General features: G+C 37.9%; 1 protein-coding gene across 4 annotated transcripts in view; it reads right to left on the bottom strand.

Annotated features, from left to right (window-relative positions):
* RSRC1 (arginine and serine rich coiled-coil 1) overlaps window positions 1-27,999 on the bottom strand; it is a 483,059-nt gene that overhangs the window by 222,671 nt on the left and 232,389 nt on the right. For all 4 annotated transcript variants that reach the window (XM_063603003.1, XM_057301951.2, XM_057301952.2 and 1 more), the window contains exon 6: window positions 12,141-12,192. In XM_063603003.1, coding sequence (XP_063459073.1) covers window positions 12,141-12,192 — 52 coding nt within the window. The remainder of the gene's footprint in view (window positions 1-12,140; window positions 12,193-27,999) is intronic.

The following is a 27,999-nucleotide window of genomic DNA, read 5'->3' as shown; positions in this document are numbered from 1 at the left end:
CTCAGCCCAAAATCTCCTTAAGCTGATAAACAACTTCAGCAAAGTCTCAGGATATAAAATCAATATGCAAAAATAACAAGCATTCCTATACATGAGTAACAGACAGAGAGTCAAATCATGAGTGAACTCCCATTCACAAATGCTACAAAGAGAATAAAATACCTAGGAATCCAACTTACAAGGGATATGAAGGACCTCTTCAAGAACTACAACCCACTGCTCGAGGAAATAAGAGAGGACACAAACCAATGGAAAAAAAATTCCATGCTCATGGATAGGAAGGATCAATATCATGAACATGGCCATACTGCCCAAAGTAATTTATAGATTCAATGCTATCCCCATCAAGCTACTATTGACTTTCTTCACAGAATTGGAAAAAACTACTTTAAAGTTCATATGGAAACAAAAAAAAAGAGCCCATATAGCCAAGACAATCCTAAGCAAAAAGAACAAAGCTGGAGGTATCATGCTACCTGACTTCAAACTATACTACAAGGCTACGGTAACCAAAACAGCATGGCACTGGTACCAAAACAGATATATAAACCAATGGAACAGAACAGAGGCCTCAGAAATAATGCCACACATCTACAACCATCTGATATTTGACAAACCTGACAAAAACAAGCAATGGGGAAAGGACTCCCTATTTAATAAATGGTGTTGGGAAAACTGGCTAGCCATATGCAGAAAACTGAAACTGGACCCCTTCCTTACATCTTATGCAAAAAGTAACTCAAGATGGATTAAAGACTTAAACGTAAGACCTACAACCATAAAAACCCTAGAAGAAAACCTAGGCAATACCATTCAGGACATAGGCATGGGCAAAGAATTCATGACTAAAACACCAAAAGCAATGGCAACAAAGGCCAAAATAGACAAATGAGATCTAATTAAACTCAAGAGCTTCTGCATAGCAAAAGAAACTATCATCAGAGTGAACAGACAACCTACAGAATGGGAGAAAATTTTTGCAATCTACCCATCTGGCAAAGGGCTAATATCCAGAATCTATAAGGAACTTAAACAAATTTACAAGAAAAAAACAACCCCATTAAAAAGTAGGCAAAGGATATGAACAGACACTTCTCAAAAGAAGACATTTATGTGGCCAACAAACATACAAAAAAAAGCTCATCATCACTATGGTCATTAGAGAAATGCAAATCAAAACCACAATGAGATATCATCTCATGCCAGTTAGAATGGCCATCATTAAAAAGTAAGGAAACTACAGATGCTGGAGAGGATGTGGAGAAATAGAAATGCTTTTACAACGTTGGTGGGAGTGTAAATTAATCCAACCACTGTGGATGATAGTGTGGCGATTCCTCAAGGAGCTAGAACCAGAAATCCCATTTGACCCAGAAATCCCATTACTGGGTATATACACAAAGGATTAAAAATCATTCTCCTATAAAGACACATGCACATGTATGTTTACTGCAGCACTGTTCACAATAGCAAAAACTTGGAACCAACCCAAATGTCCATCAATGATAGACTGGATAAAGAAAATGTGGCACATATACAACATGGAATACTATGTAGCCATAAAAAAGGAGGAGTTCATGTCCTTTGCAGGGACATGGATGAAGCTGGAAACCATCATTCTCAGCAAACTAACACAGGAACAGAAAACCAAACACCGCATGTTCTCACTCATAAGTGGGAGTTGAACAATGAGAACTCATGGACATAGGGAGGGGAACATGACACACCAGGGCCTGTCGGTGGGTGGGTACTAGGGGAGGGATAGCATTAGGAGAAATACCTAATGTAGATGACAGGTTGATGGGTACAGCAAACCACCATGGCACGTGTATACCTATGTAACAAATCTGCGTTCGGCACATGTATCCCAGAACTTAAAGTATAATTTTAAAAAAATGAAATAAATAAAAGCACTATTCTTAATTCCTGATAATGTCTTTTAACTGCATAAGCATACTGGTACGAGGAGGACATGTGGCTCAACTTCTTTAATTACCTTATAAAGCCACTTTGGTAATGACATAAAAAACTACTCCTACTAGCTAACATTTATAGACTGCTCAGTTATATGCTAGCTGCTAAAGACTTTATTAAATTATTTATAAATCTCTATAAGGTACACATTATTATAATTCCCATTCCCAATCTCTCTATAGACTTTATTAAATTAATTTATTTATAAATCTCTACAAGGTACATATTATTATTATTATTATTATTATTATTATTCCCATTCTGTAAATAAAAAACTGAAGCTCAGCAGGTCTTAACAATTTTCCTATGGTTTCATCAGTAAAGATGAGAGCTAGGAATGGCACCCAAGCCACCTGACTTGAGGACTTCACCACCATACAATATTGTCTTTCATACTTACTGCTAACATTAACTGAATACTTACTATGTATCAGGTACTGCTCTAAGTGTTTTACAAATATTAACTCATTGAAATCCATAACAACAACCCATTAGTTATGTACTATTAGTATCTCTGTTTTACAGATGAGGAAACTACAGGACAGTAAATAAAAAGTGATCTGCTCAAGCTCACAGTTTGTTAGTGAAACAATATAAATCTGGACTACCAAAACACAATCAAGCATAAGCCTATATAGGGGAAAAAAGAAGTCTGTAAACTATTTATATGAAATAAAAATAAACGTTTAGATCTCCTGCTCTTTTTGGGGGGTTTGCCCTAACATGAAAGGCTCTCTCACAATAAATCAGGACTATTTCTCGGAGCCATAGATAGTGAGTGGTCAGAAACCTACAGACAAAACCTCTTTCAGCTTTAGATCAGGGTAAAGCAGAGCAGCTTTCTACGCTCCCTGGAAATAGTACAACATTATCAAAGCAATCTGATTTGTAATTCTTTGAATTACATATATTTAACACTACAACGGACTTTAGAGAAGTGTTGGGAGTCCTAAGGATCACATGGCTATGAAGAGAAAGGGTCAGGACTTGGCTTCCAGGTACTTAATAGGCAACTAAGAGAATAAAATCTCAGTTTAACAGGCTGCAGAAAAATTGGGATGGGGTGAGGCACTTATGGCATACTACTCAGCAAAGCTTATTACTTGGATGCAGTATGTATAACTGATCTGTGTTTTGATAATACTTAACCAGTTTCTCTCCTAGGAAGGGTCCCTAAAATTCACTTCCATAGCTAGGTGTTAGAAAAAAAATCATAAAACATTACTTCAGATTTTTCAAAGTTATAAATTTAGCTACTATAAACACTCTACATAGTCAAGGAAAATAACTTATTGTTCCTAAATGATGCTTTAATCCCTTTGTGGTATCAATAAGAAAACTTACTTCAGAATCAAAGGCTTACTTGAGGATAGAAATTATTTTAAGATAATTGTAGAAGGAAGTCTTATAGAATAAGGTTATGCATTTTGTAATATTATCTATTGCCTTTCTTTCTGCCTAACATAACTCAGGTATTTAACTTATGAATTAGAAGTAGCTCGAGGGCTGGGCATGGTGGCTCACGCCTGTAATCCCACCACTTTGGGAGGCCGAGGCGGGCAGATCACTTGAGGTCAGGTGTTCAAGACCAGCCTGGCCAACATGGTAAAACCCCGTCTCCACCAAAAATACAAAAAATTAGCTGGGTGTGGTGGTGCACACCTGTGATCCCAGCTACTTGGGAGGCTAAGGCAGGAGAATCTCTTGAACCTAGAAGACAGAGGACGTGGTGAGCCGAGTTTGTGCCACTGTACTCCAGCCTGGGTGACAGAGCAAGACTATGTCAAAAAAGAAAAAGAAAAAAAAAGTAGCTGGAGAGTCAGAAATCACTGGAGTTAAGTCCTGATTCTATCACTTATTAGCTCTGTAACTTTTTACAAGTCATTTAAGCTTTCAGAATATTTGTAAACTGGACCTAATTAACTCTCCATGCAGTGATATGAGTCAAAAGATAAAGATTTATTAAAGTGCTTTGAAAACTATAAGGTACAATCCAAAGGTTGTAGATACTATGCAGAAAATGAAATACTGTTATGCAGAGATTTTATAAGTTGTTTTACCACATATGTACAAAAAGAAATTTCTACCTTTTCTTATAACATTAGAAATGTAATTTTAAAGGTGCATGTGTCAATTCTATTAAAAGTAAAATATTGAGAAGGCTTCAAAGAAAATTGTGTTACAGGTATTGTCTTCTCATACTGATAAAAAATATCTTTTGGAAAAAATCTCTCTTCTAAATTCTTTAGACCCATGGACACATTTGGGATAAGATGATAATACGTTTTTGCAGAAAATCTAGATAATGTTTGGAATGGGGCTATCAAGACAAACAAAGGCAACAGCAAAAGTGATGGAGACAAAGGAGTCCTTACCTAAACTTCCTGTTTTCCCTCCATCCCCTGTGAAATAATCATGTTTTACTGTCTTTTCTGTCAAGCACTGTCTTAAAGTTTAAGTGTAAAAAGTCAGGTTATGTCATATATCTTCTGCTTTTGAAGCTAGGTAACATCTTAGTATATTTATTATAAAATCCATCAAACAGCAGTTAAAATGAGCACATCAGCATCTAAATGTTTTTCAGACAGCTAGATCCTCTGTTTCTCTATAATGACTTACTTACAAAAGATTAACAGCTAAAATGTTCTCTGATGTAGTACTACTACAGGTATTGTTAAAACTGCTGGGAAAGATGTAGAAGTTTTAAATGTAATTTCTATTTTTTTTGAGACAGGGTCTTACTCTGTCACCCACACTGGAGTGCAGTGGCGCAATCACAGCTCACGGAACCCTTGACTTCACTCGGGCACAAGCAACTGTCCCACCTCAGCCTCCCAAGAGGCTAGGACCAGAAGCATGTGCCACCATGCCTGGCTAATTTTTGTATTTTTTTGTAGAGACAGGGTTTTACCATGTTGCCTAGGCTGGTCTCCAACTCCTGGGCTCAAATGATCCTCCCATCTTGGCCTCCTACAGTGCTGGGATTATAGGAGTGAGCCACCATGTCTGGGTAAATATACAGTTCCTGACCTTTGGAAGTTTATTTCATTGGAAAAATAAGTATAACATTCGTGAAACAACTAAATATTAACATCAGCAGTGTATGAATCAACATCAATATAAATGGTGTGCAAAGACAGGACTAAAAGAATTCAAATGAGGAGAGAAACATTAGGTACTGGAATGGTCAGGGAAAAAATGTGGAAATCTTGTTTTAGAGCCTTGGAGTGTTTGGAGAGGGGGGAAAGGAAGAAAGAAGGCATTTATAGAAGAGAAAAACAATGTGCAAAGCTTCCCAGGTAGAAAAGAATACGGGAAACTTGAAGACCAATGAAAAAAGCACAGTAATGAATTCTAGAAGATAAAGTTAGAAAAGTCTGTGGATCTACCGTATAGAACTTTAGAACCTTAAGCATAGAAACATAACACTGATTTTGTAAGCAACTGAGAACCACTGAGTAATTTTGAGCAAAGGAGTGGCATTAACATATGATACCCAATGATGGCAGCAATGGGCTGTCCACAGTGGGGGAGGCATGGGTGGTGGTGGCAGAAGTGGCTACGGGAGCAGCAATAACGGTAGTGGGTCCCCTGTGTCCCGTGTCCCCAAGGCAGCCGGCTGTGCTGCCTCCACCCTCCTATGGCTGGTTGAGACCCGCCCCAAGGCCCAGAGCCTCTGTGGCTCTGGACCTGGCACCATGTCGCTGCTCTTGCCCACTGCTACTGCAGGGAAGGAGGGTGCAGGAGCTGAGGCCATGCTTTGGGGACCAGCGGTGCCCAATCCGAGGACCTGGCCAGCAACACAGCCACCCTGCTGAGGACACTGGGTTCCTGCACCTTGGGAGGATGCTCTGCCAAGGGCTGCCTGGGGCCATGTCCCCAGGGTCTGTCTGCCCCACATTTGGGTGACCGCCAGGCCTGACATTCCCAATGGCCAGGCACACTCCGGGAGGTGCCCTAGGCACCCCCAACTGCCACTTTAATCAAGAAAAGCTGCCACATGGGTGAGGAGGAGCTCCGGGCCACCCCTGAGAGCCAGGGCCACAGGGGGAGCTTGCGGAGACATCTCTCCTGCCCTGGTCGCCAGCCTGGGCCCAGTGAGAACCTGGAACCCCCACCCCAGGCTGTGAGGGGGCACAGCTGGGGCTGCATGCTCCATGGAGCTGACAGAGGCCAGGAGCAGGCAGCAGCCCTGCCCTCCTGAGCATGGCTGCAGCCCTGCCCTCCTGAGCATGGCTGCAGCCCCCAAGTTGGGGCTGTGGACCCAGGTCTCTCTGCACTCTTAGCTCAGGAAGACCTCCGCCTTGCCCTTGCAGGCTTGAGGGTGCCTGCTCCTGCTGCCTGGCCTCTCTCCACTCCTGGCACCTGCTCCAGTCTCAGAGCAGGGCTGGGACCAAGCCCAGGTGCTGTCACAGCCCCGCCAGGTATGTGCACACTGCATGCATGGGGCAGCATGGACACACCAGCCCTTTGCTGCCTTGGCCCCCTCCAGACTTTGGGCACTAACAAGCACAAGTTACGGCTGAAGCTGAAGGTGGAGGGTTGAGGGTGGCTGGGCACTGGCCTGCAGGTGCCCCTTACTGCAAGCAGCCTGTGTGTCATGGATGGCGGCAGGAGGCAGAAGGTCTCCTGGGCAGAGGGGGACAGGTGAGGCCCTACCTTCAATCCAGAGAGGGCCTGAAGGCTGGCAGCTGGGCTGCCAGTCCTATGGACCGGAGTGGGGACTTGTGGTGCCTTTTCTGGGCCTGCCCATGGACCAATCAGTGTGTATTTCCTCCCCCTCTAAGGCCCATAAAAGCCCCAGGCTCAGCCAAAGCAGAACAGAGGATGAAGAGAAGATGGGAGGACCAGCTGCAGAGAGAGGCTACCTTCTCTGCTGAGAGCTGCGGAGACAAGGGGAGGACCTGCCTACAGAGAGGAGCCACCAACTCTAGGGCTTCCTCTCTGCTGAGAGCTGCAGACATGATGGGACAACCTGCCTGCAGAGAGAAGACATCCACTCCAGGGCCTTCTCTCTGTAGAGAGCTGCAGACCATGGGATGACCAATAGCAGAGAGGAGCTACCCTCTCTGCTGAGAACTGAACACTTGTTGGTACCACCTGCCTAGCAGAGAGGAGCTACTCTCTGTTAAGAGCTGAACACTCATTAGGATACTCTGGCTGTGGAAAGAGCTGCCCTCTGCCGGTCCCCTCTGAGCTGTTCTATTGCTCAATAAGCCCCTCTTCATCTTGTTCACCCTCCACTTGTCTGTGTACCTTATTCTTCCTGGTTGCAGGACAAGAACTCAGGATCCAATGAATAGGGAAGCTAAAAGAGCTATAACACAAACAGGACTGAGACATGCTCCTTGCTCACCATGTTGCAGGCAAAGAGAAGGTGCTCTGGGGGAGCTCAGACCTGGAAGCTCCTAGAACCAGGACTGTGGCTCCCTCCTTGGGACCCTGCAGTTCCTGGGATCTTCAAGCTTCCAGGAGCCACCGTGTTCCCGGGTGCCAGCTGTGGAAGCTGCTTGTAGTGTGCCTGGACCAGCTGCAGCCTCTCAGAGAGCTGGTGCCCATGCTGCCACCTGCTCTGCTGCAGCAGCCACACAGAGTTTTCCAGCCAGAAAAGCAACACCCCAAAGGTCCGATAACACCAAAGAATCATCTAGCAGTGGTGTCCACAAAAATCAAGATGAAATACAAATTTTCTGGTGGCTACCACTTTTCAGGCTCTGGGCTAGGTATTTCGTGTGTTATTATTTTCATAACAGTCCTACATGGTAGTTATTATCTTTCGCTCTTACAGATAAAGAAATTATGGTAAAGAGAAGCCCCCAAATACAAATACTTTCAAATAGGTAACTTAAATGTGTGATATGGTATAGTTGAGGCAATGGAGAACTGTTTTATACACTGCTATTGGTGCGAAAGTAAAATGGTTCAGCTGCTATGGAAAATGTTTTGTGGTTTCTCAGAAAATTAAACATAGAATTACCAAATGACCCCACTATCACCCTCCTAGGTATACACCTAAAAAACCTCCAAACAGGTACTCAAACAAGTACATATACACACATATTCAAATGTACTCACAATAGAATAAAGGTAGAAACAACCCAAATTTTATCAATGGATTAATAAGTTGTGTGTGTGTGTGTGTATGTTTGTGTGTATACATATATGCACAAACATACACACACATACTAAATGAAGGAAGCCAGACACACAAGGTCACAGATTATAGGATTCCATTTATATGAAATATCCAGAATAGACAAATGGAGACAGAGGGAGAATGGTGGTTGTCAAGGGCTTGGGGGAAAGGAATCTGGGGAGAAACCACTAGTAGGTAAGTGGTTTCACTCTGGAGTGACTGCAATGTTTAGAACTAGATAGAATTGATGGTTGTACAACACTGTGAATGTACTGAATGCCACTGAATTGTTCATTTTAAGCAATTATGATTAATTTTATGTTATGTAAATTTCACCTCAATGAACTAGAAAAAAACACACATCTGTCATATTTGATTAAAAAAACCCTCTGTTCTGGCTAAACAATAAACATTAAACTGCTCAAAGTTACAGAACAAGTGGTGATGGCAGGCTTAGGATCTTTCCACTATTCATTAGTGTCTCACTACAGAAGTAATAGAATTGAAGCAGGAAGCCAATTAGGAGGTAATGGAATAAGCCATGAGTGAAATGTTTGGCATCTAGACTAAGGAGATGGCAGTGGGAGAGACAATAAAGGGATAAATACAAAAAAATTACACAAAATCAGAATAATTAAGTCTAGGTGAATTATCGCCTATAAAAGAGTCAAAGAAAATGTTCAAAGTTTTGAACCAAAGTACAAATATGTAATAGTTTAGCACATATAAAGTATGTTCCTAACCCAAATACAATAAAATCTCAGACTCAAATTTATGTTTGATATAATAATCATAACACCCTATAGGTACATTTTTTTAAATCTTATTTTAGTCCTTCATATGCCTTTCAGAATCATACCACTAAAAATTGTGGCTAAATATTCGAAACAGATTTTAATTCCAAACCAATAACATTATTAACATTTACTAATATCAATTACGATGCAATAGTTAAATATAAAACTTTCTTCTGGGACTCAGAGCTAGAGTAAACAACTAAGTCTAATCGTAGGATTTCTACATATTAACCTTATCTATCAAGTTATGCTGCTTGTAAGGCTAAAATTAATCCTGCGTCAAGAATCTAGCATAAGGCCTGAAGTCTTTGCCCATGGCCACTTTTAAGGCCCCCAAATCAAGGTGTTTTTCCTAGGAACCTAAGTGAACTCCAATGTGACAATGGGTACTACTAGACTTCCCTATCCATTTATCTCAACCTTGAGACTAGGCTGGACTGCAAAACTTACCAGACAGGTCTCAAGTTCTTCTTATTTATTTGCTTATTTTTAATAATATAATGAACACCTTAAAATTCATCACCAAAAAGACAACTAGAATCTTGACAGTAAGTTGGCTATGTACTCTTCCCCTACCTATCCATCTACTTGCCCTCTACTATGCCACAAGTTCTCATTAAAAACAATACTGGATATTTTTCAAAAAGGTGTAATATGTTATATCATATTATACAGCAACATATTCACGGAACTGGTATCAAAAAGCAATTCTAGTAAAACGATTACTTAACCAGTGGCAATGAAAAGTAGCACAAAGCTTTATAAAACAATACAGCAAAAATGTACAAAAAGCCATTCTATTAAATTGGTGCAAAAGTAACTGAGGTTTTGCCAAAACCACAATTACTTTTGGACCAACCTGAAATGTTAATACCCTCTGACCTCATAAACTCATTTCTATAGTAACAAATCCCCCCAAAATAAAATAGAATATGCCTAACACAATGTATAAGAGGGTGTCCATTACAGTGTTATTGGTAAGAGGGAAAAGTTGAACAACATAAATATTCAATAAAAAAGAGTGACTTAAAAACTTGAGTATTTAGCTAAGGTCTGTCTTTTGCTTATCGGGCCTAGGCCAAAATAAATTTTTTAACTTGAAAATTGTCATAATTTTGGATGTTTCTCAAATTCACAGAATCTAGCTCTTTATCCTTAGATACAATTTAGAACATTGAAGTTAAATGTTAGGGATGACAACTCAGATGGATATAAGCAAGTTATACACTGTGAGGTCTGGAGTATCACATCTATTTTCTAATGTGCTTCAAAATCATACTAAATATTTTTTAAAAACTGAATAAAACTATGAAATAAAATTATTTAAAATTGCATTTGTGGAAACAAATGTTTTCTGTGCTAAGCAACATAAATATTTTCCTTCAAAGCAAGGGTTTACTCAATTATGAGCTGGAATACTCAATTAGGAGCTGCAAATATTTTTTCAAAGCAAAATGCCATGCATATTATGTAAATGATATAGAATCAAATTAATTAGATTTATCCTACAGTATATTTTATTTGAGTGAAAATATTTAAAAAATTAACAACAAAATTTTAGTAAGTAATGTTTTCTACATAAAGATAAATAAGATAAAAACATAAACTATGAATTATTTTTAGAGTAATAAGGAGGAGTATAGAGACACTTCATCAAAACTAAAACATTGCCAATCTTTTTACCTACATGGTAAGTTACCTCTATTAGTAATTCAGGAAGCTAGTATATCGATCATACTGGAGTTCCCAATCTTTAGACTGTGGACACTTTAAATGAGAATACAAAGAGCTAATGCAAGAGATCCTTGAATCAATATGCACATATGTATTTTCTTGATCAATGAATCCTAAAAATATAACTATTATCATTTGGTGGTCTGAAATTACTTTTGATGTTAAAATAGAATTCTCATTTCTCCAGCTTGAAATTATGAGCTCTTTATAGTAAAAAATTTTAAGAAATATATACAGTAGTCCCCCATCATCTGCAGCTACAGTTTCATTTTCTGTGGTTTCAGTTACCTGCGGTCAACTGTGGTCCAAAAATAGGTGATTACAGTACAAGATATTTTGAGAGTGAGAGAAAGAAACCACATTTATATTTATTAAAGTATATTATTATAATTATTCCATTTTATTATCATTATTAATCTCTTACCTAATCTATAAATTAAACTTTATCATAGGTATGTATGTATAGGAAAAAATATAGCGTGTGTATATGTGTGTGTGTATCTAGATACAGATATAAATTAGATATATAGATAGATAAATATAGATATAGATACAGGGTTTTGTACTACCCATGGTTTGAGACACCAACTGGACGCTTGGAAGACATCCACCATGTATAAGAGAGGACTATTGTACTACTCATTAAAACTTATTGTTTGAATAAGTTATATACATTTTTGAAGAGCACATTAAGATTCAAAGTAAAATATCAGCACTCAGAAAATATAGATCTTATATATTTTTTAAAAAGTAAAGTATTTAATGTCTATATGCAAGTGAACATGGTATCTAAAATCTAAGTCACAGCATTATAGTACCTTGAGAAATAAAACATACAGCACTTGAAGAGTACATGGTATCCAGAACATACAGTCCAGTGAGTTAGTCCAATGTAATTGGGGAAATTACTAAATGACACTGATCTCATTTTCTTTAGAACAATGAAAATCTCAACCTAAACATTACACCTTATTTAAAAAATTAAAATGGAGGAGTTAGTCTTAAATGTAAAGTGTAAAACCATAAAATATAAAGTTATATTTTATATAAATAAAAGCCATAAAATATAAAGTTTTATGGTTTTACATGTTACATTTAAGACTAACTCCTCCATTTTAATTTTTCTTTCAAAAGAAAGAAAATGTGAGAAAAAAAATCATAATCTGGGATTAGTCAAAGAATTCTTAAACACATCACCAAAACCATAGTACATAAAAGACAAATTAATCAATTGGGCTTCATCAAAATAAAAAACTAAAACTGAAGCCAATTTTATAAATGAAAAGGTAAAGAATGACCTGTTAGCAATACACTTAGCATTATACTGCGGCAATAAATATTTCAGATAATATATGGCCATACATATAATCTAAATCTGATAAATTTGTGAGGATATATAAAAATAGTTTTTTTTTTTTTTACTCATTTCTAAGCATGCTACCAGCCTAGGGTTTACTCGTCACTTCTTCATTTAATAAAAGTTAATTATCAACACTTACCAGCAGCTTCAAGAACCAGCTGTAGTCTGGCTTTGGCCTGTTCAGCTGGTGGCTAAAAAAGAAAAAAAAAAAAAAAATCAACCATACAAGACATTTACAGGTCAGTTTTAATTGATGGAGTTTTAAATTAATGCATTTGTTTGCAAATATTAGGAAATTTAAAGAGCTTTAACATAATTTATATTAAAATCCATCACATCTTGCACTTGCATATATGATGCAAGAATGATAAGCTTCTTTCATTTTTTTTTCCTGGAAAAAGTTTTGCTTACTATCCAACATTGTACCAATCAGCAATAACATAATTAACTGAAATTTAATAACAAGGCAAGGCACACACATTTAACAACATATTCTTAAGTTGTGTTATTTCTTTGCACATAGAAACAGGCAAGCAATCTATGAGAATTTAAATAGCAGCCTTTAAGTTCAATATTTCAGGCAAGTCAGACTCTAAAACCACTTTTCTGCTTTCCTAACTGGAATTTAAAGGAACAATTGTGATGAAGATAGGACACAATTTGGCTTATATGCTTCCGGCTCCTATGAACTGTCCTAAAATTGCTTTTTCAGTGAACCTTGATTCAATATAGTTGATAACAATGAAACTAAACTAATTTCCAGCCGGACGCAGTGGCTGACGCCCGTAATCCCAGCACTTTGGGAGGCCGAGGCGGGTGGATCACAAGGTCAAGAGATCGAGACCATCCTGGCCAACATGGTGAAACCCCATCTCTACTAAAAATACAAAAATTAGCTGGGCATGGTGGCATGCACCTATAGTCCCAGCTACTTGGGAGGCTGAGGCAGGAGAATTGCTTGAACCTGGGAGGTTGCAGTGAGCCAAGATCGTGCCACTGTATCCAGCCTGGCAATAGAGCAAGACTCTGTCTCAAAAAAAAAAAAAAAAGAAAGAAAGAAAAAGAAACTAAACTAATTTCCTACCAGTGACCACACTCTGAGATTTTTGGATAACATATTAAACAACAACAACAAATTATATCATGAATTATGTCAAGACTATGACATTTTACTAAAGACCTGTTAAAAAAACTGTTGTCCATACTTGAGACTTCAATTAATATATTTATAAAGTTGTCAGCAATAAACAAAATAACCTGTTTTATATATGAAAATAATCACTTCAAAACTAATAATTTATGTGATATATTAGAATATTTTGCTATTTGTAAAAAGAAACCCAGCTTGAATAAAAGAATTAAATAACTGGATACAGAAAGATGTTGTGCTCAGAAAAGTTTAAGAATTTGAATGGTCCTTCTGAAAAACCTATAGGAAACAAGATGGAAGAGTGGTAGATGAGACAAGTGAGACCGGGAGAACGTATTATATCACAGAACAGGGATTAAGAGACTATAGACCTGGACCAGTGGCCTGGTTTCATAAATAAGTTTTACTGGGATATAGGCCATGCCATTTGTTTACATAGTGCCTACTGGCTTTTGTGATCAACTCAACAATAAGAGTTCATTATTTGTAGCAGGAATCTTAGGATCAGCAAAGCCTAAAATATTTATCTGGACCTTAAAGTGTGCCAATCCCTGCCATGGAAGATGAAGAGACTTAGAAAAATTTTAAACAAAGGGGAGATGTGATCAGATCTGCACTTTGATACATCACTCTAGCAATATTTTTGAGGATGAATTGAAAGGAATGTGTCTAGAGGCAAGGAGCTCAGTTAGGTGGCAATTAATGAATTCCAGGTGAGAGGAGGGCCTGAGCTGAAACAATAGCAGAAAGGTCAAACAGGACAACACAGATTTGAGAAATATTTAATTGGTAAAACAAAAGGACTGATTGGTTATTAGAGAAGGAGGAGATGACAACCAATAAAGACTACTTTATGTCATATGTTTAAGGGAAAATGTATGTAAGCACGCTTTATAAAGTTATAAAGTATTGGAAATATGTGACATCAAATTAAAATATCAAAGCAAAATATCAATAGAAAACTGTGATATCTACTGAATATAAAAGTCATAAACTGTCTACAGGTATCAAGCCATTAATGCAAACATTTATGATGATAAATGGCAAATGACATTTGACATTAGTATCAGAAAGCACAGGGAAGTGTGGAGAACTGTGAAGCACATGCCCCAACTAAAGGAAGCAGCTGACACCCAGCACCAACTGATTGTGGTCATGCAGAAATGCAAGCCCAGGGTTATGAAATTTGTTACTTTTTCACAAGCATTTAAGTCACCATGAAAACCAGTACAGAATGTGGATAAATACAGTACTTTTACGGGCCAGATTCAAGCAGATCCTAAGCAAGCGAAGAATTAGGAAGCATACATGTCAGAGCATCCTTGTAAGTAGTATCCTTTGATAGAAAAATCCTAGACATTTTACTGGTTAAGATATTTCATGAGTAATTTTTTTTGTATTTCATAAGGAAATATTTTTTTAACAATTAAGAAATATTTAAGACATAGAAAATATATACATAATAATGTATACCCAACATTCAATAAAATATTAATAGCAATATTGTCAGTTTTCTACTCCATGAAGTCTCCCTCTATAGAAGATCTCTTCCTCTCCACATCTATAACCATTATCTTGAAGATATAGTCACTACCATTCCTAAGGAAAGATTCTTTTTTCTTTTTTGTAAGAGATAGGGTCTCACTCTGTTGCCTAGGCTAACGTGCAGCAGTGTGATCATGGCTCACTGCAGTGTTGAACTCCTGGGCTCAAGTAATCTTCCTGCCTCAGCTCCCTGAGTAGCTAGGACTACAGGTGTGCACCACAACACCCAGCTCCTTTTTTCTGTTGTTTCATAGAGTTGGTGTCTCACCATGTTGCCCAGGTTGGTCTCAAACTCCTGGCCTCAAGCAATCCTCCCACCTAGGCCTCCCAAAGAGCTAGGACTACAGATGTGAGCCACTATGCCCAGCTAGGAAAGTCTTGATGGCTAATTATAATATTTATATATTATAATTATCTATTATATATATTTATATATATACAATATTTATATAATTGTATATTATATAATAGTTATATATCATAATTATAATATTTATATAAATATACCTGTTAAGATATATTTATTTTTCACTAACAACTCCAACAATTTATAATACAGGATTCATATTTCAAAGACAAAGAAAACCAGGAAATAACAGCAGTTTAGTAACTTGCCTCTACTTGTAAATGATGAACTAAAACTAAGGCTCTGACTCCAAATCTCAGGATCATTCTAACTAAATCACTAGGATACTCAGGAAATAAAATCAATTAATTCACACAGATATAAATGCATACAGAGTTTTGATTCCGTTTAAAAAAAAATTGTCCAAAATAATATACTTGACCCAGTAAATGAAATTTGATTCTAAAAATATTTGCCTATGCAGATATAACTTGCTAAATTTTATTTATGAAATACAGGGACGAACTCCAACTATGGGGATATACTGTTACATTGATCAAACTTTTAAAAGTAATCTGTATTTTATAGTTTTACTTTGCTTATATTTATTGCTCAAGCCTTTTTCTTCAATAGGTTGTACAGATGCAAATGTTCACTCACTTTTTGCCCATCTGCAAATAGCCTTTTCTTAGTGTGACTGGTGAATAAGTTGAATGGATATAGGATTCTTGGGCTGTCGTCTTTTTCCTCTAAGTGACCTGCTCCTCAAATCTTTCGTAAGGGCTCCCTTCCATTGTTTCTAGGCTTGAGTTTGTCTCAGAAGAGGGAAAGCATCACCACAGGCCTCTTGGCTGAAACCCTCTGCGTCCCACCTGTCTATCTCCATCAGTAGTTGCCTGGCTCAGAAAAAGTAGCTCAGTTGGAGATGAAAATGAAAATGAAGAGAAGGCAGTCTGATTTATGTTGCCTTCATTGTGACTGCTATCTATAGTTTTTTTTTTAAAGAAAGGATTAAGGAGGAAGAAAGAACAGAATATAGAATTAAAAAAAATTTTTATACCAACCCATTTTTAGTTACCTATCATCACACTAGCTGGCTTAGAATGAAAATACCTTTGGGGCCTGTGTGCTAAAATTTCTAATGCTTTAGTTACTTTAGCATGTATTAGACTCCAGGATCCGTATAAATTTCATCTAAAATTCGTAAATGGTATTAATGTTATTCAGAACCAGAAATTATACCTTAATGAATAAACAGTATTACCAAATACAGATGCAAAGAATATAGCAATTTCTCAAAAAAAATTTTAAATGGGGACATGTTTAAGAGCATAATGTCACAAGTACTTTATATGATAGAAACTTAATGAGAAAAAAAATGTATTCCATTAAAAAACACTATTTCTACAGATAGAAGACCATGGGAAGACACAGAAAGAAGACAGGCCAAGAAGAGAGGCCTTAGAAGGAACCAACCCTACTAACACTGATCTTGAACCTCTAGTCTCCAGGACAATGAGAAAATACAGTTCTAGGCTGGGCATGGTGGCTCATGCCCATAATCCTAGCACTTTGGGAGGCCAAGGTGGGCAGATCACTTGAGCTCACAAGTTCGAGACCAGCCTGGGCAACATGGCAAAACTCCATCTCTAGAAAAAATACAAAAATTAGACATGGTGTCATGCACCTGTGGTCCCAACTACTTGAGAGACTGAGGTGGGAAGACAGCTTGAGCCTGGGAGGTGAAGATTGCAGTGAGCTGAGATCGCATGACTGTACTCCAGCCTGGGTGATAGAGCCAGACCTTTTCTCAAAAAAAAAAAAAAAAAAAAAAATATATATATATATATATATATATATATATATATATTTCTGTTGTTAAAGTAAAAAAACAGACAAACAAAAACCAACACCCAACATCAACAGTACATAATTAAAGAATATCACAAAAATAGAATTACAGAGAATATAAATATGACTCCCTTAAAACATAAATGGTAGTGTTGACATTAATAGAATTAATAGATCAATGACAGCCTGGGCACGTGGCTCAAGCCTGTAATCCTAGCACTTTGGGAGGCCAAGGCAGGCAGATCACCTGAGGTCGGGAGTTCCAAACCAGGCTGACAAATATGGTGAAACCCTGTCTTTACTAAAAATACAAAAATTAGCTGGGCCTGGTGGCACATGCCTGTAATCCCAGTTACTCAAGAGGTTGAGGCAGGAGAATCGCCTGAACCCGCGAGGCAGACATTGCAATGAGCCAAGATTGTGCCACTGCACTCCAGCCTGGGTGACAAAGGGAGACCCTGTCTCAAAAAAAAAAAAAAAAAAAGAAAAAATAGAGCAGTAAGAATAATGTAAACGTTTAGTGTAAGTCTTTAAAGGCCATATTAAAGTTAAAACTGACTATTATTAATAATAAAAAAGTCAGTACAGATACTGTACCATAATTTTGACTGGATAAAAGAAAACTGTAGTGCTGTTAGAAATTTGTATCACATAGGGCTTAAAATTGCTAAAACTAGTAATAATTATTTAGTGGGAGAAAAGGGGGCTGGACTACTTAACTCCATTTGTAAGCCTTAGGTTTAGAGAAGAGAATCACAAACAGTCCCATTAAAAACTGGGCAAAGAACATGAACAGAAATTTCTCAAAAGAAGAAATACAAGTGGCCAAGAAACACATGAAAAAAATGCTCAACATTGCTAATCATCAGAGAAATGCAAATTTAAAACTACACTGAGATACCATCTTACACCACTCAGAACAGCTATTATTAAAAAGTTAAAAAAACAACAGACGTTAGTTAACATGGATGCAGAGAAAAGGGAATGCTCATACACTGTTGATGGGGATTTAAATTAGTTCAACCTCTGTAGAAAACAGTAGGAGATATCTCAAAGAAATAAAAATAGAACCACCATTCAATCCTGTAATCTCATTACCCAAAGAAAAAGAGATCATTCTATAAAAAAGACACTTGATTGCAGTGCTATTTACAATATCAAAGTCATGAAACAAACCTAAGTGTCCACTTATAGTTGATTGGATAAAGAAAATGTGGTATATGTACACTATGGACTACTATGCAGCCACAAAAAAAGAACCAAATCATGTCCTTTGCAGCAACCTAGATGAAGCTGTAGGCCATTATCTTAAGTGAACTAACACGGAAGCAGAAAGTCAAATATCACATGTTCTCAGTTATAAGTGAAAGCCAAGCTACACAAATGGTATACATGGACATAAAGATGGAGAAAACAGGCTCCAGAGATTCCAAAAGAGAGGAGGTTGGGAGGGGAGTGAGGGGTGAAAAGTTACCTACTGGATACAATGTCCAATATGTGGATCATGACACACTAGAAGCCCGATCCCACCATTACACTTGTAATAAACATGTAACAAAAAAGCACATGTATCCCCAAACTCTAAAATAAAAAAAAAATAAAATAATTTTAAAAAACACACAAAAACTTCTAAGATTAACCAAATGATAGGTCAGTCTCATAATGGCTTGTGGAGATGACCATTCTCAATGTCTAGAGTTTTTCCTGACTCTGGATTTATTCTTACCTCTTGAGTTCCTTATAAATTACTGCATGTCTAGATTCTCAAAATACTGCCAAAGCATACATTCAAAACCAGCATAATCCTTTGAGCCACCCATGAGTATATATTAATGATAAGAGAGAAGCCTATCCTTATATAAACTAGTTTACATACTAAACTATTGAAACTATTTGTTTACCTTTCTCACTTCCATTCATATTCAACTCCCTAAACCCCTGGCCACCACTATGGAAATTCTGAAAGTTGATGAAGTTAAAGCCATTCCATCGGCCAACAACACTTCTGAGGTTGTTAAAGAGAGAAAAGTAGAAAGTCTGAAACAAAAGACTGTGACTCACCTAAAAAGAACTCAAACTTGGAAACAAAATTAGATGTGCAATGTTTCAAAAAATCGAAATTAAGATAGGGTAACAAAGAAAATTAAAATTGTTTGTAACACAGAGGATAAATGCTTGAGGGGATGGATACCCCATTTACTCTGATGTGATTATTAAGCACTGCATGCCTATATTAAAATATTTCATGTATCTCATAAATATATACACCTACTATTTAATCACAAAAATTCAAATTTTTTTAAAAAAATAAAAAGAGAAACAACATTTGGGGTGGGCGTGGTGACTCATGCCTGTAATCCCAGCATTTTGGGAGGCCGAAGCAGGAGGATTGTTTGAAGCCATGAGTTCAAGACCAGCCTGGGCAATAAAGCAAGATCCTGTCTCTACACAACAAAACAATTAGTCAGCCATTAGTTGCACTACACATACAAGCCTGTAGTCCCAGGTATTTGGGAGGCAGAGGTGGGAGGATTATTTGAGCCCAGGAGTTTGAGGTTGCAGTGGGCTATGATTGTGTACTGCACTCCTGCCTCCAGACAGAGTAAGACTCCATCTCAAGAAAACAAAAAAAATTAAGATCAGATTTAAGATTAGATTTAGATTTTTTGATATTGCCCTCAATTCCATATTATCATATGTTCTCTTTATACAAAAAGAATATAAAATAACCTTTAACCTATTTATAAGAGAGTAATTGGAACTTCCTGTTTGAAGAGAATGTATAGTTGAAATAACTTCACATCTCATAGGGAAATGGTGCCAGAGTACTACTAGGCCCTTTACAGAGTCTTGTCACTACATTCAGTCAACCGAAATTTATTACTTTCATTTGTTCAAAAAATTTTATAAACTATGTCTTCTATATAAGGTACTGTGTTACAAGTTGAGAATAAAAAGATGAAAAGATATAGTTCCTGACCTCAAGGATCTTACAGTATAATCGAGAGAGAGGGTCAAAATAACAATGTAAAAAAAGAAATACTATTTACTAAAATGTCTACATTGTGCCAAGCACATGTGTTACTCCTATTTTTCTAAAATATTTTCAGACAGCTTTATTGAGGTATAATTGAACTACAATAAAGTGTATATATTTAACATATCTGGTCTTTAAATTCAGCACACAATTAGTTTGAAACTTATCCATGTTGTTATGTCTATCAACAATTCATTTTGTTTTATTGCTGGGTAGTATTCCACTGTAAGGATATACCCTAATTTCTTTATGCATTCAACTATCAATAAATGTTCAAAGTATTTCCAATTTTTGCTATTATAAAAGGTGCTGAGATTCAGGTACACATCTTTGTATAAATACGTGCTTTCATATCTCTTGGGTAAATATCTATAATTGAAATGGCTAAGTCATATGGTAAATATATGTTTAACTTTTTAAGAAACTACCAAGCTATTTCCAAAGTGTTTTTAGTATCCCACCAGTAGGGTATGAGAGTTACAGTTGCTCTACATCCCAACCATCACTTGGTAGAGTGAGTCTTCTTAATTTCAAAATTCTAGTAGGTATGTGGTGGTGTCTCATTGTGGTCTATATTTCCCTAATGAATAACGGTGTTGAGCATCTTTTCATGTACTGATTATCCATATATCTTCCTTGGTAAAATGGATGTTCAAATCTTTTGCCAATTTTTATTAGATGGTTTTCTCAAAATTGGGTTTCCAGAGTTTTTTAACAAAAGTAATTTATTTCATATACAGTTTGCAAATTTGATATGCAAAATCCAACTGGACTTTTGATGAAATCCCATCCATCAATTTCTTCTTCTCCTTCTTTTTCTTTTTAAGAGGCAGGGTCTTGCTCTGTCATCCAGGCTGTAGTGTAGTGGCAGGACTGTAGCTCATTGCAGCTTCAAACTCCTGGGCTCTAGGGATCTGCCTGCCTTGGTCTCCCAAGGTGCTGGGATTACAGATAGGAGCCACCATACTCTGCCAATTTCCTCTTTTAGGAATCAGGCTTTTATGGTGGTGTATTTAAGAAATCTTCACCTAATCTGAAGTCACAAAGATTTGTCCTGTATTTATACCTAGAAGTTTTATAGTTTTGTTTTACATTTAATTCTATGAAGACTTTCAATTAATTTTTTAATACAGTACAAGGTGTGCACTGAAAACCTTTTTTATTTGGGTACTATATATGGCTATCCAATTGTTCCAGCACCATCTGTGGAAAAGACTATCTTTTTTCCACTCAACTGACTTTGCATTTTTCTCAAAAATCAATTTACCATATATATATATGATAAATATATATATTGTTTATTATTATATATAATGCATATATATGTGTGTGTATATACATATATATACACACACACATATATGATGAGTCTCTTTCTAGAATCTAATTATGATCCATTGATCTATTTGTCAATAGTGATGCCAGCACCCCACTGTCTTGATTATTATTGCTTGGTATTAATTCTTGAAATCAGATAGAGTAACTCCTCTACCCTTCTTTTTCAATGCAGTTTTGGCTCTTCTAACTCCTTTGCATTCCCAATTTTTAGAATAAAGTTGTCCTTTTTTCTTCTTTTGTTTAAAGGCCTGCTGGGAGGATGCATGGGATTGAACCAACTCTACATATCAATTTGAGGAGAACTGACATCTTAACATTACTAAGTTTTAGCCTGGTATATCTTTTTCCACCATTTTTACCTGCTAATGTCTTTATATACTTAAAGTATACTTTTTTAAGTAAGCAGCATGTAGTTGGATCTTGCTTTATTATACAATCTGAAAAACTGTGCTTTATAATTGGAATTTTTAGACCAACATACACTTACCGTAATTATTAATCTACCACATTGCAATTTACTTTTCTGCCTTCTCTTAGATTGGATTTTTTTTTTTTTTTTTTTTTTTTTTTGAGACAGAATCTTGCTCTGTCGCCCACACTGGAGTGCAGCGGCACAATCTCGGCTCACTGCAACTTCTGCCTCCTGGGTTCAAGTGATTCTCTGCCTCAGCCTTCTGAGTAGCTGGGACTACAGGTGCCCGACACCACGCCCAGCTACATTTTTTTAAAAATATTTTTTAGTAGAGATGGGGTTTCACCATGTTGGCCAGACTGGTCTCAAACTCCCGACCTCAGGCGATCCGCCAGCCTCGGCCTCCCAAAGTGCTGGGATTACAGGCGTAAGCCACCGTGCCTGGCCTAGATTGGGTATTTTATAATGCTATTTTATATTCCTTGTTGGCTTATTGGCTTTAACTCTTCATTATACCATTTCTTCTATACTACCAAAAACTTACAATACTCCTTTCATTTCTCCCCTCCAAGCTTCCTTAGTATTAATGTCATTGTTGTCATATATTGCAATAAACTCCACAAAACATTGTTGTTGTTGATGCTTTAAGAAGTTATCTTATAAAGAGACATATTTATCCATGTGGTTAGCATTTCCTTCACTCTCTATTCTCTTATGTCAACCCAGGTTTTCATCTGGTGTCATTTTCCCTATGCTAAAAGGCACCCTGTGACATTTCTTGTGGTACAGATTATTTGGTGATGAGTTATTTCAGTTTTTGTATGTCTTTTTAAAAATATTCATTTGGCCTACATTTTTGAAAGAAATTATCTCAAGGTATAGAATTCAAATTTTATAAAACTTTTCTTTTGGTATTTTAATGATGTTACTTTACTGTCTGTGGTTTGCATTGTTTCCAATGAAAAATCTGCTTTCATACCTATTTGCATTCCTCTATGCATAATAATGAGTATATATTTCTCTCTGTTTTTAAGATTTTCCTTCCATAACTGGTTTTAAAAAGCATTTTGATTATGATATGACTTGATGTAATTTCATTCATCTTTTTATTTTTATTTTTTTGAGATACAGTCTCGCTCTGTCGGCTAGGCTGGAGTGCAATGGCACTATCTCAGCTCACCACAACTTCAGCCTCCTGGGTTCAAGCAACTCTCCTGCGTCAGCCTTCCAAGTAGCTAGGATTACAGGCGCATGGCACCATGCCCGGCTAATTTTTTAATATTTTGTAGAGACGGGGTTTTACCATGTTGGCCTGACCTCAAGTGATCTACCCATCTCAGCCTCCCAAACTGCTGGGATTACAGACGTAAGCCATCGTACCCAGCCTCATTCATCTTTTTTTGTGTGTTTGGGGTTCACTGAGCTTCTTGGGTCTGTTGGTTTATAGTTTTTATCAAATTTGGAAAATTTTCAGTCATTATTCATTATTCTCTTTTTCTGCTGCTTCCTTTCCTTTGGCAACTCCATGTATATTGCATGGTTGGCTTCCTAAAGTTGTACCACAACTCACAAATGCTCTTCTTTTTTAAGCCTTCTTTTTCTCTCTAGTTTCATTTTGGATAGTTCTTTTGCTATGTCTTCGAGCTCACTAATCCATTTTCTACAATGTATCATATCCCCTAATCTCATCCAGTGTATTTTTCATTTCAGCTGTATAGCCTTCGTGTCTAGAATTTTGTGTGTTTTTTAAAATAGTTTCTATGTCTCTACTTAATATGTTCACTCTTTCTGGTATAGCTCTCTGATCAGGTGCAATACAGTTATAATAACTCTATTAATAATGTCCTTGTCTACTAAATCTATCACTGTGTCAATTCTGGGTCAGTTTCACCTGATTTTTCTCTTTAACATATGGTGTATTTTCTTGCTTTCTCTTTAATATATATTTTCTTGCCTTTGGTCATTTTTGATAGGATGTCAGACATTTTTTTTTGTGTCAGTGCCAGATATTTTTGTATTCCTATAAGTAGACTTGGAATTTTGTTCTAGGACACAGTTAAAGTACTTGGAAAGTAGTTTGATCCCTTCGCATCCTGCTTTGTTAGGCAGGACCACAACAGCTTTACATCTGTAATTTCCCCCCACTATTAAGGGAGGATGGTTTTTATACTCTATTTAAACACCATGAAGGTTGTTGAGAACAGGAACTGCATGTGAGTACCAGTTATTGTTCCCACTAATCATTTTAGGTGGCTATTTCCCAAGCTTCAGTTTCCTCTTATGCATGTACTGATTAGTAGTCTGCTAAATACTCAAGGGGCACCCTGTGACGATCTCTTGCAGTTCACTCCTCTCAGGTAACTTGTTCTGTGAATCCCAGATGCTTTGGCCTTCCTGGTCTCACAGCTCCATCTTCTCAACTCAAGGAGACCACTAGGCTCTGCCTGGGTTTCTCCTCTTTGTAGCATGATCTAGAAACTTTCTCTAGGCAGTAAGTTGAGGCAATCATAGGAATCACCTCATTTTTTTCCCCATCTCTCAGGAATCATCATACTTCATATTTGATGTTCACTGTCTCGAGAGCTGTTTTTTCAAATATTTTGTCCAGGTTTTTAGTTGTTTCAAGGAGAGTAAATCTGATTCTTGTTATTCCATCGTGACTGGAAGCTGCAGCCTATTATTTCTTTTAATACTAACAACAATCTTGTGAAGGAAAATAACTTGCCGAAAGTCATATAGCCATGCATGTTAATAAAAATATATTATCTCTATGCATTAGTCTGTTTTCATGCAGCTGATAAGGACAAACCTGAAACTGGGAACAGAAAGAGGTTTAATTGGATTTATGGTTCCACATGGCTGGGGAGGCCTCAGAATCATGGCAGGAAGTGAAAGGCACTTCTTACATGGTGGTGGCAAGAGAAAAATGAGGAGGAAGCAAAAGCAGAAACCCCTGATAAACTCATCAGATCTCGTGAGACTTATTCACTAACATGAGAATAGCACAGGAAAGACTGGCCCCCATGATTCAATTACCTCCCCCAGGCTCTCTCCAACAACATGTGGGAATTCTGGAAGATACAATTCAAGTTGAGATTTGGTGGGGACACAGCCAAACCATATCATTCTGCCCTGGCCCTTCCAAATGTCATGTCCTCACATTTCAAAGCCAACCATGCCTTCCCAACAGTACCCCAAAGTCTTAACTCGTTTCAGCATTAACCCAAAAGTCCACAGTCCAAAGTATCATCTGAGACAAAGCAAATTCCTTCCGCCTATAAGCCTGTAAAATCGAAAGCAAGCTAGTTACTTCCCAGATACAATGTGGGTACAGGTATTGGGTAAATATAGCCATTCCAAATGGGAGACAACTGGCCAAAAGAAAGGGGTTACAGGGCCCATGCAAGTCCGAAATCCAGTGGGGCAGTCAAACTTTAAAGTTCCAAAATTATCTCCTTTGACTCCAGGTCTCAAATACAGATTACGCTGATGCAAGAGGTGGGTTCCCATGGTCTTGGGCAGCTCCACCCCGTGACTTTGCCTGGTACAGCCTCCCTCCCGGCTGCTTTCATGGGCTAGCATTGAGTGTCTGTGGCTTTTCCAGGCACACGGTTCAAGCTGTCGATAGATCTATGATTCTGGGGCCTGGAGGATGGTGGCCCTCTTCTCACAGATCTACTAGGCAGCACCCAACTAGGGACTCTGTGTGGGGGCTCTGACCCCATATTTCCCTTCTGCACTGTCCTGGCAGAGGTTCTCCATGAGGGCCCTGCTCCTGCAGCAAACTTTTGCCTGGGCACCCAGGCGTTTCCAAACATCTTCTGAAATCTAGGCACAGGTTCCCAAACCTCAATTCGTGACTTCTGTGTACCTGCAGGCTTAATAACACCTGGAAGCTTCCAGGGCTTGGGGCTTCCACCCTCTGAAGCTACAGCCCGAGCTGTACATTGGCTCTTTTCAGCCATGGCTGGAGTGGCTGGGACACAGGGCACGAAGTCCCTAGGCTACACACAGCATAGGGACCTGGACCTGGCCCACGAAACCACTTTTTCCTGCTGGGTCTCTGGGCCTGTGATGGGAGGGGCTGCCATGAAGGTCTCTGACATGGCCTGGAGACATTTTCCCCATGGTCTTGGGGATTAACATTAGGCTCCTTGCTACTTATGTAAATTTCTGCAGCCAGCTTGAATTTCTCCCCAGAGAATGTTTTTTTCTATTGCATAGTCAGGCTGCAAATTTTCTGAACTTTTATGCTCTGTTTCTCTTTTAAGACTGAATGCCTTTAACAATACCCAAGTCACCTCTTGAATGCTTTGCTGCTTAGAAATTTCTTCCACCAGATACCCTAAATCATCCACAAATCTCTAGGGTGGGAGCAAAATGCCACCAGTCTCTCTGCTAAAACATAACAAGAGTCACCTTTGCTCCAGTTCCCAACAAGTTCCTCATCTCCATCTGTGACCACCTCAGCCTGGATTGTATTGTCCGTATCGCTATCAGCATTTTGGGCAAAGCCATTCAACAAGTCTCTAGGGAGTTCCAAACTTTCCCACATTTTCCTCCACAGGAGGTACTGTTTCAGCCTCTGCCTGTTACCCAGTTCCAAAGTCGTTTCCACATTTTCAGGTATCTTTTCAGCAACGCCCCATTCTATTGGTACCAATTTACTGTATTAGTCCGTTTTCAAACTGCTAATAAAGACATACCCGACACTGGGAACAGAAAGAGGTTTAATTGGTCTTACAGTTCCACATGACTGGGGAGGCCTCAAAATCATGGTGGGAGGCAAAAGGTACTTCTTTTTTTTGTCTTTCTTTTCTTGTTCTTTTTTTGAGATGGACTCTTGCTCTGTCGCCCAGGCTGGAGTGCAGTGGTGTGATCTCAGCTCACTGCAACCTCCACCTCCCGGGTTCAAGCGATTCTCCTGCCTCAGCCTCCTGAGTAGCTAGGACTACAGGTGCATGCCACCATGCCCAGCTAATTTTTGTATTTTTAGTAGAGCCAGGGTTTCACCATATTGGGCAGGCTGGTCTTGAACTCCTGACCTTGTGATTCACCCACCTCAGCCTCCCAAAGTGCTGGGATTACAGGTATAAGCCACCATGCCCGGCCAGGGAGCGGCAAGAGAAAAATGAGGAGGAAGCAAAAGCAGAAACCCCTGATAAACTCATCAGATCTCGTGAGACTTATTCACTATCACAAGAATAGCACAGGAAAGACCAGCACCCATGATTCAATTACCTCCCCCGGATCCCTCCCACAACACGTGGGAATTATGGGAGATACAATTCAAGTTGAGATTTAGTGGGGACACAGCCAAACCATATCACTCTACATATAAATCTATACGTTGCCTTTGTCTCCATAACTTCCTGTTCCTAGCTAATGAGTGTTCTTTCAAAGCTCAGCTCAAGTAACATCACTTTCAGAAAATCTCATCAGTTTTAGCTTATTTTCTCCCTAACTCTCTTCCTGATGATTACAATTTCCTGCTCGGTCTTCCTATAATGCCCTGGGGAAACATGTATCAGCACACTTACCATTTTCAGTTTAATTAATCGTTCTGTTGTCTGTCTTTTCTACCAGGCTATCAGCTTTTTGAAAGCAACCATTGTCTTATATCTCTGTATCATTAGCACCTAGGAGAGTGCCTGAAATACAGTTGGTGATCAGTAAGTATATATTTGAGATAAACTTCCTTGTAAACTTTAAAATCCTCCTTAGTGTCATACATAATTTACTTTTGAATTATCAATTTCACTGAAATCTATCTCTTAGGAAGGATTCATCCAACTCAAAGAGCTGGATGTTTAAGGGAATGATAATGGTGTAAGAGAAATTACAACACATGGTAATAATAAACCACGTAATCTACATTATAAATAATAATTAACCAAACTATTTGGTAATACAATGGCAATTCTTAAAGTGATCTCATGAGCTCCAAATGCACATAAGTGATAACTTCTATGTGCCATATCTTTCCCAGACAGCATGACAGACATTCCTGAAATAGAACATTAGCTGCCTGAAAAATATTAGTATCATTTTTGAAAAAATATAATATCTATTATTTATCATATGCTTATAATGTTCGAGATCCCATGCTAAACATTTTACATACCTCATTTAACAAAATTATCACAACATTCCTAACAAGGCAGGCATTCTTAATGCTGTCTTTTAGAGGAAGAATAAATTACCTTAAATGGCAAAGCTGACAAGGTGGCAGAGCTTGAATTTTAATTCAGCTCACAAAATCTAAGCCTTAACAATACTATACTGCTTACAACAGCTTGAGATCCATTTGCTCATTAAC

This window comes from Pan paniscus, chromosome 2, assembly GCF_029289425.2.
Source record: "Pan paniscus chromosome 2, NHGRI_mPanPan1-v2.0_pri, whole genome shotgun sequence".
NCBI classification, from domain to species: Eukaryota; Metazoa; Chordata; class Mammalia; order Primates; family Hominidae; genus Pan; species Pan paniscus.
The sequence above is the reverse complement of the archived record's forward strand: the minus strand, read 5'-3'. Positions and strand labels throughout refer to the sequence as shown.